General features: G+C 35.6%; 1 protein-coding gene across 1 annotated transcript; it reads left to right on the top strand.

The window, feature by feature from the left end:
• The first annotated feature begins 7381 nt into the window (after positions 1-7381).
• Positions 7382-10715, top strand: LOC130956601 (E3 ubiquitin-protein ligase RSL1-like). Its single transcript, XM_057883638.1, has 2 exons — positions 7382-7981; positions 10254-10715. Exons 1-2 carry the CDS (start codon positions 7382-7384, stop codon positions 10713-10715), a joined length of 1062 nt encoding a protein of 353 aa, XP_057739621.1.
• The last annotated feature ends 5155 nt before the right edge of the window (positions 10716-15870 follow it).

The following is a 15870-nucleotide window of genomic DNA, read 5'->3' as shown; positions in this document are numbered from 1 at the left end:
GAGGGGTGGCAACGGGAAACCTCCAAGCCTTGCAGCTACGCCAAGAAGTAGTACAGAAGGAGCTGTTTTCTGAACATGAGCAATGCACGAAGGTTATTGGGAAGGAGCTGAATGAAAATAGGCGCACAAAGAAGGTAGAGGTAGCACTGGCCCAAGAAAACTTGGAATGGCTACAGAGAAGCCTAGCAGGGAGCACAACAAAGCCTATTAACTTTACATCTTTGAAGGAGATGGTCGCGAAGAACCTGCCTAACGTCATTCAGATGCGAGAGATGGGAGCATACAAAGCCCTTATGACTTTTGATAGTATTCGGCATGCTGAAGAAACATATACGTTTAATATGAATAGTCTCCTACAATTGTTCCACAGGGTAGATCGATGGGAGGAGTCAGAGCACACTGAAACTCGGAGGGTGTGGCTGGAATATTTCGGGGTTCCGTTACACGTCTGGTCGGTTGACACATTCAGAACGATAGGAGGCCAATGGGGTGAAGTGGTTGCATATGATAGAAAAACGGAATTGTGCAGCTCGTTCAATGTGGGACGTGTGCAGATTGATACTTATGTCATGGATGTGATTCATGAATGGATTCATATCACAGTAGGAGCGGGGGGATTGATGTTATGGTCAAAGAGGCTGGACATGAGACGTCTAATTTGCTGTGCACGGAAAAATCTGGGAGTGGAGAGGAAAGTGTTTTCTTGGATCACGGTAACACACGTAAGAATCAGGGAATTGATATATGGCCGGGGCATGACGTATGATCATGGCTTGCAGGTATCCAGGATGAAGAGCTGATGTTGAGAGTAACGCGGGGAGAGGTTGAAGACAAGGATAGATTAGTAATTTCAAATATAATTTTGAATGAATGGGTTAATAGCAGTACACACCACAATCGCGGAGAGATCACAACGTATCAAGCTGTTACAGGAGAGAATTACGGTATTCCTAATTTTGGGGGAGGTTATAGTGGAGTGAATCATGATATTCCTATTTCTGCAGGAAGCAATGATAAGAGTTATAAGACAGATTCTGATAGAATTGTCACGTGTGATCTTTATGGGCAGTCACGGAAGCCCATTAACGGACAACAACAAAAAAAAGGAGGCATAGTAAAGGGTTGGGCCGGATTCAAGAAGGATCCCAATGATGGAAGACCTGGTTGCCAAACAAAGGATTGGGCCAGCACTAATCATCAGTTGGCGGTGGGAGAATTGGATGTGTTGAGTCTACTACCCATAGTTTGAATGGCTCAAGAACCAGGACCCGAATATGCTGGGTCGGGTCGAACTGAAACCAGGTGGGCTGGGCGAGGTATGCTGAACCCTATCAGTGCAAGGGTGGGCACTTGTGCTTGCGATGTGACTCCCTCTGATGGTGGCGGCGCATGCGACGGGAAAGGGCACGAAGAGGATCCAGACGTCGGCCAAGGTGACTGGGCTTCTCGCAGCGGGAAGGCAGGATCCAATGCGAGGAGAACGACGATGTTGACGACGTTGGTAGCATAGTGGGTGATGAGGAAGCGCTACAAGCGGCCATGGCTGAGCTTGAAGCGGATGGAATGGTGACAGGACAGGTCGTCGGGGACGGTGGGAGGAACAAAACTGAGGAGGTGGTCGAGGAAGGGGACGTCGTGCTAATCGGGGGATGCTGCCAGGAGAGCTGCGGGCACCTAATCACAAGAGAAGGGACCGGTGCCTTGCTTAGCCTGAAATTAGATGGTGGCCATGGTGTTATCCAAAGGAATAAGCGGAGGGTCTGCTAAAAGGTCGACTCTAGCATTGAAGGGGGTGCGGATCAACATGAGGGTATGGTTAAATGGTGTAGAGGACAGCGACACTCACTGTTCAAAGTTAGAAGAACAATTGCTGGAAAACAGAAAGTCCTGGGAGCTGGGAAAAGAGTCAGGTGCTGTGTTGCAAGATGAGGATATGGACATCATGGAAATTCTCCAAGCACAGAATGCAGAAATAGCTCGTAGAAGAAAAATAGCAAAGCAGAAGGCGAAAATAAGACGATGCAAGCCAAAAAATAAAAACCAGGTGTGTAAAAATATTTTAAATGATTTTTAGCTCTTGGAATGTTAGGGGTTTACGAAGTGATGGAAAGGTGCGAATTGTGAAGGACCTGAAAAATAAACATAAGTTAGATATGGTTGGGTTAATTGAGACTAAAAAACAGGTAGTGACGAGGTTTGACGTTACAAGAATATGGGGGCAAGATAGTTTAGGCTGGGAATATATACCTTCTGATGGTGCCTCTGGTGGATTGTTGTTAATTTGGAATAATTTGGTGTTCAAAATGAATAACTGCTATAAGGGGGAGAGGTGGTTGTGTGTTGAAGGAGTAATATTACAGAGTCTATTCAATTGTTCTTTTATCCTGGTCTATGGTGCACATACTAGCGATGAAAAGAATTAGGTTTGGGAAGAGCTGAGTTATATAGCTGGATTATGTCAAGTTCCTTGCTGCTTTCTTGGAGACTTTAATGAAATAGTTCATGAAGAGGAAAGAAAAGGTGCTACTGGTTTAACACGATCTACGGAAGATTTCAAGAATTGGATGCAAGATATGAACTTAGTGGATATGCCGCTTACTGATCGGAAGTTTACATGGTTCCGGAGACGTTCTTGCAGTCGTATAGATAGAGCTCTGCTTAGCTTGGAGTGGTTAGAAGAGTTCCCTGAGTCTCGGCTTCGAGGTGGGCCAAGGGGCTTGTCAGACCATTGCCTTATAATAGTTGAGGACAGGAAGTTGTCGGTTGGTCCAAGGCCGTTTAGAAGCCTTGACTCGTGATTCACACTTGAGGGATTTCTCAGAATGGTAAAGGAGGAATGGCGAGGCCTGGGGGACAAACAGTTCACTGCTAAATTGAGGGCTTTGCAAGGTCCGTTGGGAAGATGGCATAAGGAGAATTTTGGGGAGATGGACAAGAAGATTGCAAAGTTTGAGAAAGAAATCAAGCGAATTGATGATAAGGTAAGTAATGAAGAGTATGATGAAACAATGGAGGCTAGAAGAAAGGCGCTGGTGACTTGCTGTGAGAGATGGTATGTGCGAAAAGAAGTACATTGGAAACAAATGTCTCGGTCTAGGCATGCAAAGGATATGGACAAAAATACAAGGTATTTTCACAATATAGCATCAACAAGAAGGCGGAATAATAGGATTGACACACTAGTGATTAATGGCAGACAGGTCCAGAATCAAGTTAGAATTAAGATTACTATTAGAGAGTTCTACAAAGATTTATATCATCAAGAACATTCTCCTATGGTGGGTTTCAGAGATGGTCTGGTGGAGCAGATAGATGAGCAAGATGTTGTGATATTAGAAGAATTACCATCGGCTGAGGAGATTCGACAGGCTGTGTGGGACTGTGAATCGTCTAAGGCACCAGGATGCGACGGGTACAACATGAATTTCATCAAGAGATGCTGGGGTGAGATTGGGGTAGAATTCACGGCAGCAGTGTTGGGGTTTTTTCAGACATCCAAGCTACCGGCGGACTCCAATATCACTTGGATGACGCTGGCACCTAAGTTCATTGGAGCGGAGGAAATCAAAGACTTGAGACCTATCAGTATGGTGGGGTGTGTCTACAAGGTTATCTCGAAGGTCCTAGTTAGGAGGATGCGATCAGTGATGCCAGCATTAGTAGGGGAGACTCAGAGTGTATTTATAAAGGGAAGGAAAATCCATGACGGGGCACTTGTTGCATGTGAAATGGTAAACTAGCTCAAACTTAGGAAAAAAGAGGCAGCAATAATCAAGCTAGATTTCCAAAAAGCATACGATAGAGTCAAGTGGAGCTTTGTGGACTTTGTGCTACAACAGATGGGGTTCGAACAGGTTTGGAGAGCATGGGTAATGGAGTGTGTGACCACTACTTCTATGTCAGTTCTGATAAATGGATCGCCATCTAAGCCTTTCAAAATGGAAAGAGGCTTGAGACAAGGTGACCCCCTTTCACCATTCTTGTTCGTTCTAGTTGTGGATGAACTACATCAAATGATTGGAGAAGCAGTCAGGAATGGACGCATATCACCTTTGTTGGTTGGTAGAGACAGCATAGAATTGTCACACCTTCAGTTCACTGATGATACTATCCTTTTCTGCCCACCAGAAGAGGAGACTATTAAGAATGACAAACGGTTGCTGAGGTGCTTTAAGTTGATGTCAGGGCTTAGTATCAATTTTGAAAAGTCCAGCTTGATTCCAATCAATTGTGAGGAGCAGTGGGCCCAGCGTATGTGCAAAGTGTTGGGTTGTAAGGAGGCCACTCTTTCAGTTAAATACCTCGGAATCTCCTTAGGTGCAAATCTGAGGTTGGTGAAGACCTGAAAGCCTATCATAAACAAAGTGGAGGAGAAGCTTAGTATGTGGAAAGCTAAGGTGTTAAATAAAGCTGGGAAATTAGTGCTTATAAGATCTGTCTTAAATAGCTTGCCAGTGTATTATCTGAGTCTATTCAAGATGCAAAAAGTTGTAGCTGAGAAGTTGATCTCATTGCAGAGAAGATTCCTGTGGTGTAAGGATGATGGTCGACATGGTATGGCTTTGGTAAGATGGAAAGTGGTGCAGGCTCCTAAAAAGTTAGGCGGGTTGGGAGTTGGGGTGCTGTGATTCGAAACACTGCCTTGTTGTTTAAATGGTGGTGGCAGTTTGCAAAGGAAGAGTGCCCGTTGTGGAAGAAGGTAGTGTGCTCCTGCCATAATCTGAACCCAAATGAGTTACTCTCAACTCAACTACTACCTACTAGAGGAGGCCCATGGAAGGATATTTGCCAAGTACATGACACGAATCAACAGATTAGGGATAAGATGATCACAGGCTTGTCAATGGAGGTGGGCGATGGGCGACGGACTCGATTTTGGGAGGATTTTTGGCTTATAGGTGGACCTCTAAGGGATCGGTTTCCGAGGCTTTTCTCTGTTTCAAACCAAGGTGGATCCGTTATAGGGGACTGTGGGTTTTGGGATGGGTTAGAGTGGATTTGGAATTTCCAATGGAGGCGTGAGCTCTTTCAATGGGAATTGGAACTTCTGAGCCAATTGCATGAGGCCCTGAGACTTGTGAAACTAGCACATAACAGAGAGGATTGAGTGGTGTGGAAATATGATAGGCAAAGTGTTTATTCAACTAACTCATTTGTGCAGGTGATGCAGGAGGAACTAATATCGGAGGAGATAACCAGCTTCAGCTTTACCAAGACTATTTGGAAAGGATTGGTTCCACCAAGAGTGGAGCTATTTACTTGGTTTGTACTAATAGGCCGACTGAACACAAAGGAAAGGCTAAGTCGGCTTGGTGTTATTACTCAGGAAGATAATATTTGTGTGTTCTGCAATAATGAGGTGGAACATGTACATCACTTGTTTCTAAGCTGTACTTTTGCATGGCAGGTGTGGAGTGCTTGGATATCAGCTTTTGGCCGACAATGGTGTTATCCGGGTTCGATGAAAGAGTATTTTCTGAGCTGGACAGAGGAACCGAGGAGTAACGAGAACCAAAAGCAGCGATTGAGGTGCTTTTGTACGATTCTCTAGAACATTTGGCTGGAAAGAAATAGGAGGCTCTTCCAGAATATAAGCAAAGGCGTCGAAGAAATTATCAACATGACCTTTATTAGCGCTAACGAGTAGAGGGGTGTGGATCCTTTTAGTTGTTGATGGCTATGTTGGAGATGACTTCAGGATCGATTTTGTGTTATTGTTTTTAACTATTTTGGATTTTTTGTCTGGACCTTTTTGCTTCACCTTATTGTGTTGAGCTTTTGTTTTCAAAAAAAAAAAAATTTTCGGCCAAATATAAGATTAAGCTCTTCTAAAAGAAGAAAATTGATAAAATAAGAAATAAATATCTAAATACTCTTAAATTAAAATAACAAATTTTGTTTATGACAAAAGTTATAAATTTAATAATAATTATTTTATTATTTTTTTCACTTAATTTTTTTTCCCGAAATATATGTTTTAGTTTGATTATTAGTTAGTACTGTTCCAATTCCATTGGTCAAAGATTTGTGTAGAATCAATCCTCAGGTCTACTAACATAAATCATTTTCGCAGGCTTCAACTTTCATTATAACTTCTATCCACAAAATTTGATAATGTGAATTAGCTAGTAATACATAAATACTCTATACAAAACTGTATAAGTTCTCACAATTTCTAGAGTTTAGAATGAACATTATCATAATATCATATGATCATTTTCTCGGTCTGGGAAATTGGGAATGTGGTAAGAGGTCTCTGTACACATTTTTGTTTGGGACAGAGGATCCACTACATATGAGGTGCAAAACTTTGCTGTATGGGCTTTTCACCATAAACTCCTTTAAAAATTTGTTGGGCTTCGGAGGATTTTCCATCACCTTGCAAAACACTAAGATCTCCACGCACAAAATAAGGAAAATAGAACTAAGGTCTATTTCCAAAATAAATAAATAAAACTAAGGTCACCACCACAAGTTGAAAATTCCTGTAGTTAAACAATTAAAAATAATTATTCTTATGGTGTTGGAATTGCAAATTACTTGCCTCAACAAATGCATGCATTAGAGAGTCCACTAATCTACTTGAATTTCTTTTATCCATAAAAAAACCACACTCTAAAATATAAATATTTGGAAAGAAAATGAGAAAAAAAAATGACAAGGAAAATGTATTTAAAATTTTAAACCATAAGAGCAAGTTAAAACAGAAAAGATTTGCAAAACGGTGTACTTCCTAATTTTTTGGAATTTATTTTCTTATAGAAAAGAATGATCATAAACAAATATTATCCGCTCATGAAATTTTAAGATATAATAAAATTTGAATTAAATTAAAACAGTTATATTTTTTAATTTAAGAAAAATATTTAACCATAAGAATTTATTATTTTTGTCCACCACTTTTAATCATTAATTCAATTTTTTTAGTTTAATAATTCAATAATATACTTTTAGCTTATACTTATAAATATTAATAGTTAATGGATGGTCAAAACTAATAAATTTTGATAAATTTTTTAACATTTTTCATAGTTTAATTTTAATATACTGAAGTATAAAAAATAATTTTTTTTGTTAATATGATGTTATGTAATTAGATATATGTGTAAAATTTGTATCAAAAGTACATTTTTTAAAAAAATTTAAATTTATTGGTAGTTGCTAAGTATTAGGGTTTAGGGTTTAATTCTTAATTCATCCTAAATAAATAACCCACAAGATCAAGCACTCCCTCATCTTGAAAGCCTTGAAATTTCTGGAAAACATGAGGACGAGCGAAGAGCTTTTCATGAGGCAGTAACCACTCTCGTTGGTGTCACCATCACGATCACCACCTGAAACTGAAACTGAATCGGGATCAAGCAAGAGGAGCCAGCTTAGAATGACGAATTCTAACGAGGTAGAGAATCGCAGAAACAGCGCCGGCGTCGCCACAAAACCAACGAAGAAGATCAACAGAGAGGAGAAAGGCGAGTCCTCCTTGATTTCCTCGTTCGAGTGCCAAATCTGCACTGAGACTAAAACCGAAGCGGAATCTTTCACCATAAGCGGTTGCACCCACTCGTATTGTACGGATTGCGTGGTGAAGTACGTTTGTTCTAAGCTTGACGACAACGTGATCAATATCCGGTGTCCGGTGCCCCGATGCTGTGGTCTATTGGAAACCAATGGTTGCCGCGAGATTCTGCCAAAGTCGGTATTGCATCGGTGGGAGAAGTCATTGCATGAAGCTGCTGTTCTTGAGAGCGAGAGCAAGAGATTCCTGTATTCCTGCAAGAGATTCCTGTTTTCTTGGATTCATAGGCAGATGTGCCTCACGTGCATGGATGAAGATAGAGTGATGATGAAGTTTGCGGAGAGGAACGGGTGGAAGAGGTGCCCAAAGTGTAGGTTCTACGTTGAGAAGGATCCTTTCACGTGCAATAGAATAGTTTGCAGGTGTAAATATGTCTTCTGCTACGTCTTCCAACATGGGCTGTTGGTCTGTCAATTATATTTGGATTTATCATTCCTTTCCCATGTTTGGAAGAAAATCAACAATGATATTTTGCCGTTAGCAACTCATCTATGACAATATATAATGTCATTCTCTATCTCATTTTTATTCTGTATTTTATTAATTTATCCTTTTAATTAATTTTATTTATTTTTATTTTTTTTACTCCTCTTTCCAATTCTAAATATGCTTGTCTATATTTAATAATTATTTGAATGAGTTTTTGTAATTTTTTAAATTAGATAATAACTATGCCAAATATTATTTTTGACACCAATGTATGAAGAAAGGAAAAAAAATAATTATGGATAATAAATAAGTTCTTATGAATTTTATTGTTATGTTTTGGGTATATTCTTCATTTGAGTATTTTATACCAAATAGTTTGATCTTATTATTTAATTTTTAGTGTCTCTCCTCTCACATCTTTCTATATTTTTACTATTGTTATCATTCTTCTTCCTTTAATATTGTGATTATATTTTACTTACCAAACAATTTTTATAGATTATTTTGTTAATTCATTCTTATTTTTTAAACGGTTTTGTACAAGGTAAAATTATTTTTTAAATTAGTAATTATGTAGAATATTTTTTTAAATGTGAGTACATCAATATTTATCTTTTAGTTAAATCTCATTTTTTATAAATTGCTTTGTATCTAAAGGTATTATTTTTTAAATTTTTTAAATTATTAATTATGTAAAGTATTGTAATTAAAATTTGAGTACATAAATATTTATTTTTAAATTAAATTAAATAAATTATACAACAAAAAATTTTAGTAATTTTGTATTTTACAGTATTATTTGCTTTTGCATATAATCCTGATTATTTAATGAGTTTAATTTTGATGGCGTTGACTGTAAAATTATTTTATACTAATAAGACATCAAAATTAAATTTTTATTTGATTGACATAAACAAGACAAAAAAAATTTGCAACTACCAATAATTTATTAAAATATATATGTTTATTTTCTAAACTATTAACGATGTAGAGTTCTCACATTTTAAGTACATGTAAATTTGTTTATAATTAAATTAAAATAAATAATTTATATTGCAAAAAAATTAATTAATTTAATATTATTTGTTTGACATATAATATTAATTATTTGATTTGCATGTAAAAGATGCAACCTATTAATAGTAAAATAAAAAAACTCTCATAGATATTTTGCTAATTATTTTTTGAATTTTTAATCATTTTTATATTGGTTAATATCATTTTTTCATTGAATATTAGATTGACATATAACATTAAAAATGTGGTAGGATAATAACATTTATTAATTAATTTTTTTAAATAACTTGATAACACAATAAACATTTAAATTTTCTGTTATATATTTTCTGATCGTTTCAATCTTTACAATATTATATAGGCTAATTTAGATAATCAAAATAAAGTAAAATAAGTAACAATAAAAAAATATAAAATTCTACTTTTTTCTTATATGATACAAAGATAATATAATAATATAATAAACTGTAATAAAAATAAAATAAAAAAATTATAAATAACTATAATCATTAATTCAATTTTTTTTAGTTTATACTTTTCGCCTATACTTATATATTAATAGTTAATAGATGGTCAAAACCAATTCTAATAAATTTTCTAACATTTTTTATAGTTTAATTTTAATATAGTGAAGTATAAAAAATAAATTTTTTTTAACATGATGTTACATAATTAGGTAAAATTTTACATGGCCAGATTGTATCAAAAGTACATTTTAAAAAAAATATTAAATTTATTGGTTAGTTGCTAAGTATTAGGGTTTAGGGTTTAATTCTTAATTCATCCTAAATAAATAACCCACAAGATCAAGCACTCCCTCATCTTGAAAGCCTTGAAATTTCTGGAAAACATGAGGACGAGCGAAGAGCTTTTCATGAGGCAGTAACCACTCTCGTTGGTGGTCACCATCACGATCACCACCTGAAACTGAAACTGAATCGGGATCAAGCAAGAGGAGCCACCTGAAACTGAAACTGAATCGGGATCAAGCAAGAGGAGCCAGCTTAGAATGACGAATTCTAACGAGGTAGAGAATCACAGAAAAAGCGTCGGCGTCGCCACAAAACAAACGAAGAAGATCAACAGAGAGGAGAAAGGCAAGTCCTCCTCGATTAACTCGTTCGTGTGCGAAATCTGCATTGTGACTAAAACCGAAGCGGAATCTTTCACCATAAGTGGTTGCACACACTCATATTGTACGGATTGCGTGGTGAAGTAAGTTTGTTCTAAGCTTGACGACAACGTGATCAATATCCGGTGTCCGGTGCCCCGATGCTGTGGTCTATTGGAAACCAATGGTTGCCGCGAGATTCTGCCAAAGTCGGTATTGCATCGGTGGGAGAAGTCATTGCGTGAAGCTGCTGTTCTTGAGAACGAGAGCAAGAGATTCCTGTATTCCCGCCCTAGGCAGATGTGCGTCACGTGCACGGATGAAGATAGAGTGATGATGAAGTTAGCGGAGAGGAACGGCTGGAAGAGGTGCCCAAAGTGCAGGTTCTACATTGAGAAGAAAACTTTCACGTGCAATAGAATACTTTGCAGGTGTGGACATGTCTTCTGCTACGGCTGTGGCGGTTCCACCTGTGTCTGTGGCCGTCTTCCAACATGGGCTGTTGGTCTGTTAATTCTATTTGGATTTATCATTCTTTTCCTATATTTGGATGAAATCCATGAAAACCATGTCCATCGATGATATATTTGACCTTAGCAACCCATTACCCATGCAAGTATAAAACAAGTGATTTTAGTTAGCAAGCGATGTTATTTATTTAGATGAAGGTCATGAAGCAAATCTCTTTTAGAAGAGTATTAATTAAAAATTTATCATCTTAGATTTTCTTTTTCTTCTTAGTTAGTTTTTTTTTCTTTTCTTTGTAGTTTTTTTTTTGTATTTTTTCATTTTTTTAATTAATAATAATTTTTTTAATTTCGTAAATGAAAATATAGATATTCCTTAAATTTCGTTCAAATTTAACAATAAAAAAGTATGTCTAATTGACCGTACTTTAATACATATAATATTTAGAGATAAAAGATATTTTATCTCTCTTGTTACAAAAGAAACAAATGTAAGTAGTGCAAGAATGATTGAAGACTCCGGAAGAGCTACTATAGTATTGCTTAAGGAACCAAGCTTTTTATAAATAATGCATTACTATCAAGTAAGTCTCATAGAAACTTACTATCGTTTAAAGATATCCGCCAAAATGGATATCATGTAGAAACCGCAAGAGAAGAGAATAACGAATATCTTTATATTACAACTCTTTCTCTTCTGGTTTGTATATACCACTATTAATAATGTGAAATCACATGTCATAGTAAACCAGAAGTTTACAAATCCAGATCCAATCATGATGAGAAGAATCATCGAGAATTCATTTGGTCATAATCTAAAGGAACATAAAATTTTTCAATTTAATGAATTCTCATGTGCTACTTATTATCAAGAAAAATTAATTATAAGACCATCACAAGAAAAAATTGGGATTGAATCTAGGGGTGTTCATGGATCGGATCGTATCCGCGATAAAAATCCGCATCCAATCCAAAAATTGCGGATAGGATCCGATCTGCACCCTTTTACGGATCGAATCGTGAATATCTGCTCTACATCTGCGGATCCGCACAATAATAATTAAAAAATAAATAAATAAATATATGTTTGGTATTATATTCAAGGTTTTGAAAACTGGATCGGACCGACCGGTCGAATCGGTTCAACTGAAAATCGGCAATAAAAACAGTTCGGTCCGCTGTCTATAACCGCTGAAGAGAGAACCGTTTGAAAATCGTCGAACCAGCCAAGAATCGGTCGGTTGGACCGGACCGATAACCGACCGGTTCAAATAAAGCGACACCGTTTTGTTTATTTGTTAAAAAAAAGCCAGAATCCCAGAACCCTTCGTGAACCAACCCCCCTTCATTCGTGCCTCCCTGGAGACCTCTGAAGCAAAGCAAACCCTAGCCCTTCATTGTCACCGCCGTCCCAAGGTCCTCAGCGCCGCCGCCATCCCCAAGTCCTCAGCGCCGCCGCTTCTTCCTCTTCCCCGTGTCCGGAGCCCAGGTAGCTCGGCATGTCGTCTTTATCATTGCTGGCTTCTCTGTTCGTGGCTTGGAGCATCTCACCATCGGGTCGCCACTTGCCGTTGTCTCGCCTATCGCCTCGTCTTGCTGGTTGCCATCCGTGTCTCCGTCGAAGGTTAGTGGCCCTGCTTTCAATTCTTCGCCTCCGTTTCTTCCTTTTAATTTCAGAATGTTCGGTCTTTTTCTTCGTTTGAAGTTCTAAAATTGTTGCTCAATTTTTGTTCCATTTTTCTTGTAATGTTTTGAAATTGCCTGTTGCTAATGGATCTATCTTGTATTTGCTAGTTGGTGATGGCTATAAATTTTTTTTTTCAAATTTACTGATGGCTCGATGGCTCTGTTAGTCTGTTTTAGTATTTTACTATTTTGTAATTGCTAGATAATGATGGCTCTGTTAGTCTGTTTTAGGATTTTACTATTTTGTTGATGATTTTTTAATTTCTCGTTGTGTTGCGGCTGTTTTCAAAATGTATCGAGACAAGATAACAAAATGTCGTAATTACCTAACCTAAAAGCTATTTGATTGTTTGCTTAGACGAAATCTATTTATTATTGGCCGAAATTCTCTGCATATTATTTGTTCTTTTAACTAGAACTCATTTTACTTATGTGTTGTTAACTTATTATCCTTTTGGGATTCTCTTCAACAGAACACAAGTACTTGTAGCTTTGTCTGGAACCCACACTCTTGGAAGTAAAGGTTTTGGAAGTCCAACTTCTTTTGACAATGCATATTATAAGATTCTTTTGGAGAAGCTTTGGGCAAATTCAGGTAAGCTTATAACTAAGTTAGAAGATTGTTCTCTGACTCAATTCTTTGTTTAATGAAAATGAAGGAGTTGAAGGTATAACATGCCTTCAAGATTCAATAACTAGCTTATTTTGATGATTTGTGCCTGTCAACGGATCTTAATGTTAGAAAAAAATTTTCAGTTTCTTTGGCATCATTTTTTTTTTTTGCAACAAGCTATAAATGACATGAACATATGTGATTGATTTGATTGTGTGCTCAATTTTTCGGATAGACCAAATATGTTCAATTTTTTTTGTTACCTTTTGGTTTTATGAACAACTTTTCTTGTTATTCTCAAATGAAGGTTTTGTTCTCTCAGGTGGCATGTCAAGTATGATTGGCCTTCTTTCAGATCTCAAATGCCGGTTTTGTTCTCAAATGCTTCAATATTAGGATTAAATTATTATATAAATGGGTAAAACAATTTAGGATTAGAAGTATAATGTTCAACTTTAATATTTAGATATTTTTTTTATCATTTAACTTTTGAGTTTGTATTTTGATAAAGATCATATGATTTTAGTTTATGACATTTCATGTAGTGTTTTAAATTTAAAAGATATTTAAAGATTTATATTAGACTATAATTATATTTTAGGATGTTTATTTATAATTTATTTGTTATTTTATTTTAAAACGGTTTTTTCGGTCGAACTACGGTTGGACCGGTTGAACCAATAAAACCGTAAATCAATGCTTAGAGCGGTTCAATGACCGGTCTGGTTTTCAGAACCTTGATTATATTTACTTGTTTGTATTTTTAGTTAATAATTATTATTCATATATTGTATTATTTTATTTTTGTTATTTAGAAAAAGTTTGATTAAAAATATTTTAGGAATAAATAAGTTTAAAAGTGTGAAAGAAATATTTTTATTGATTTTTTTTACATAAAAATATGATTAAAAAGAGAAGGTTCAATTATGCGGAAATATCTAATATCCGATCCGCACATTTGCGGATCAGATCGGATCCGACACTAAAAAACGCAGATATCATATCCGATCCGATCGGATCGCGTACACCCCTAATTGAATCACCATCATTTCTGGAATGTATTCAAAGTGATATATGTGGGCCTATTCACCCCATGTGGACCGTTTAAATATTTCACGGTTTTAATAGATGCATCTTCACAATGGTCCCATGTTTGTTTATTATCAACTCGCAACATGGCATTTGCGAGATTGCTAGCTCAAATAATTAAATTAAAAACTCATTTTTTAGTCTATGTTATAAAGATAATACGTCTTGATAATGCTGATAAATTTAGGTCCCAAACATTTAATGATTATTGTGTGTCAATTGGAATTACGATAGAAGAATTTGTTGTTTATGTACACACTCAAAATGATCTAGCAGAATCATTAATTAAGCACCTCCAGTTAATAGCTAGACCATTACTTATGAGAACTAAAATAAGAGATTACTTAAAATATATTGTCATTATTCTATTTAGATCCCCTCATTAGACAATGTGAACTAGAAGTACAAAAATTAATTCATATGCAAAATATTGTAAATCAATGGCCAGATGTATTTGTTGACCTAAAAAGAGTAATTAAGTAACACATTCCAACTGCAAATGCACCAATAAAAATAAGTGTCTCAGAAGGACAAGTTGTTAGTGCAAATGAAAGCAATGTATGCCAAAAGCGTAGAAAACCAATCGGTTCTAAGGATAAAAATTTTCGAAAAAAAAAGTTAATCATGATGGTCATAATATGGAGGCAAGTACTTAAAAGGGATTCGGAGACATAAATATTGATAAAACTTCTGAAGAGGTTTAAGTACCTGAAAATAAAGAGATCTCAATAAGTTATGTTACTACCGGAAAAATATGGGACCGAAAAAATACTGTTGTTGACAACGTTTTTGCTTATAATAATATTGCTGTTGAATTAGTAAAGCAAGATGAAAATCATGAACCAAAATATGTCAAAGAATGTAGACAGAGGGATGATTGGCCAAAATAAAAAGACGCAATTCAAACTAAATTAACTTCTCTTAGACAACGTGAAATTTTTAGTCCTATAGTCAAAACACCTAAAAATATAGAACCAGTGGGATACAAGTGGATTTTTGTGCGCAAACGCAATAAAAAATGAAATAGAAAGATATAAAGCACGACTAGTAGCACAATAATTCTCACAAAAATCTGGTATCGACTATATGAGAACATATTCTCCTGTAGTGGATTCAATTATATTAAGATATCTTATTAGTCTGGCAATGCATGAAAAGCTTAATATGCGTCTAATGGATGTTGTTATAGCCTATTTATACAGCTCAATTGACAAAACAATAAATATGAAAGTTCCTGAAGGATTCAAAGTGGTATAAAATTTGTTATGTATAAAAGCATATAACAATTCTCCAGAAATTTGTTAAGTAAGACTTCAAAAATCCTTGTATATGGATTAAAATAATCTGGGATTGTGGTATAAATGTCTTAGTGAATACTTATTGAAAGATGGATACAAAAATGATCGTATATACTCATGTGTGTTCATAAAGAGATTTGAATACAAATTTGTTATTATTGCAGTATATATTGATGATTTAAACATTATTGGATCACTCGAAAAGATTTCAAAAATTGTGAATTATTTAAAAAGAGAATTCGAAATGAAAGATCTTGACGAGACAAAATTTTGCTAGGGCTGTACATGGTTTGGTTAATCCAAAAATCAAATATGTTTTTAGGTTAACCAAAAATATAATTTGGTTAATTAGCCAAATTGATTTTATATGATAAAATTGGTTATTAACCGGTTAGAAAATTAAAAAATCGATTTTTAACCGATTATAAAAATAAAAACTAATTTTGAAAAATAACCGATTTTTGTTAAAACTGGTTTTTACATAGAAAAATTAGATTTAAAAAAAATTGATTTTTAACCGGTTAAAAACTACTTTTAACCAGTTTTTACAAAAAAAATCGGTTAACCAATTTGAACACAAGAGT

This window comes from Arachis stenosperma, chromosome 10, assembly GCF_014773155.1.
Source record: "Arachis stenosperma cultivar V10309 chromosome 10, arast.V10309.gnm1.PFL2, whole genome shotgun sequence".
NCBI lineage: Eukaryota > Viridiplantae > Streptophyta > Magnoliopsida > Fabales > Fabaceae > Arachis > Arachis stenosperma.
This window is presented reverse-complemented; position numbering and strand designations above follow the sequence as displayed.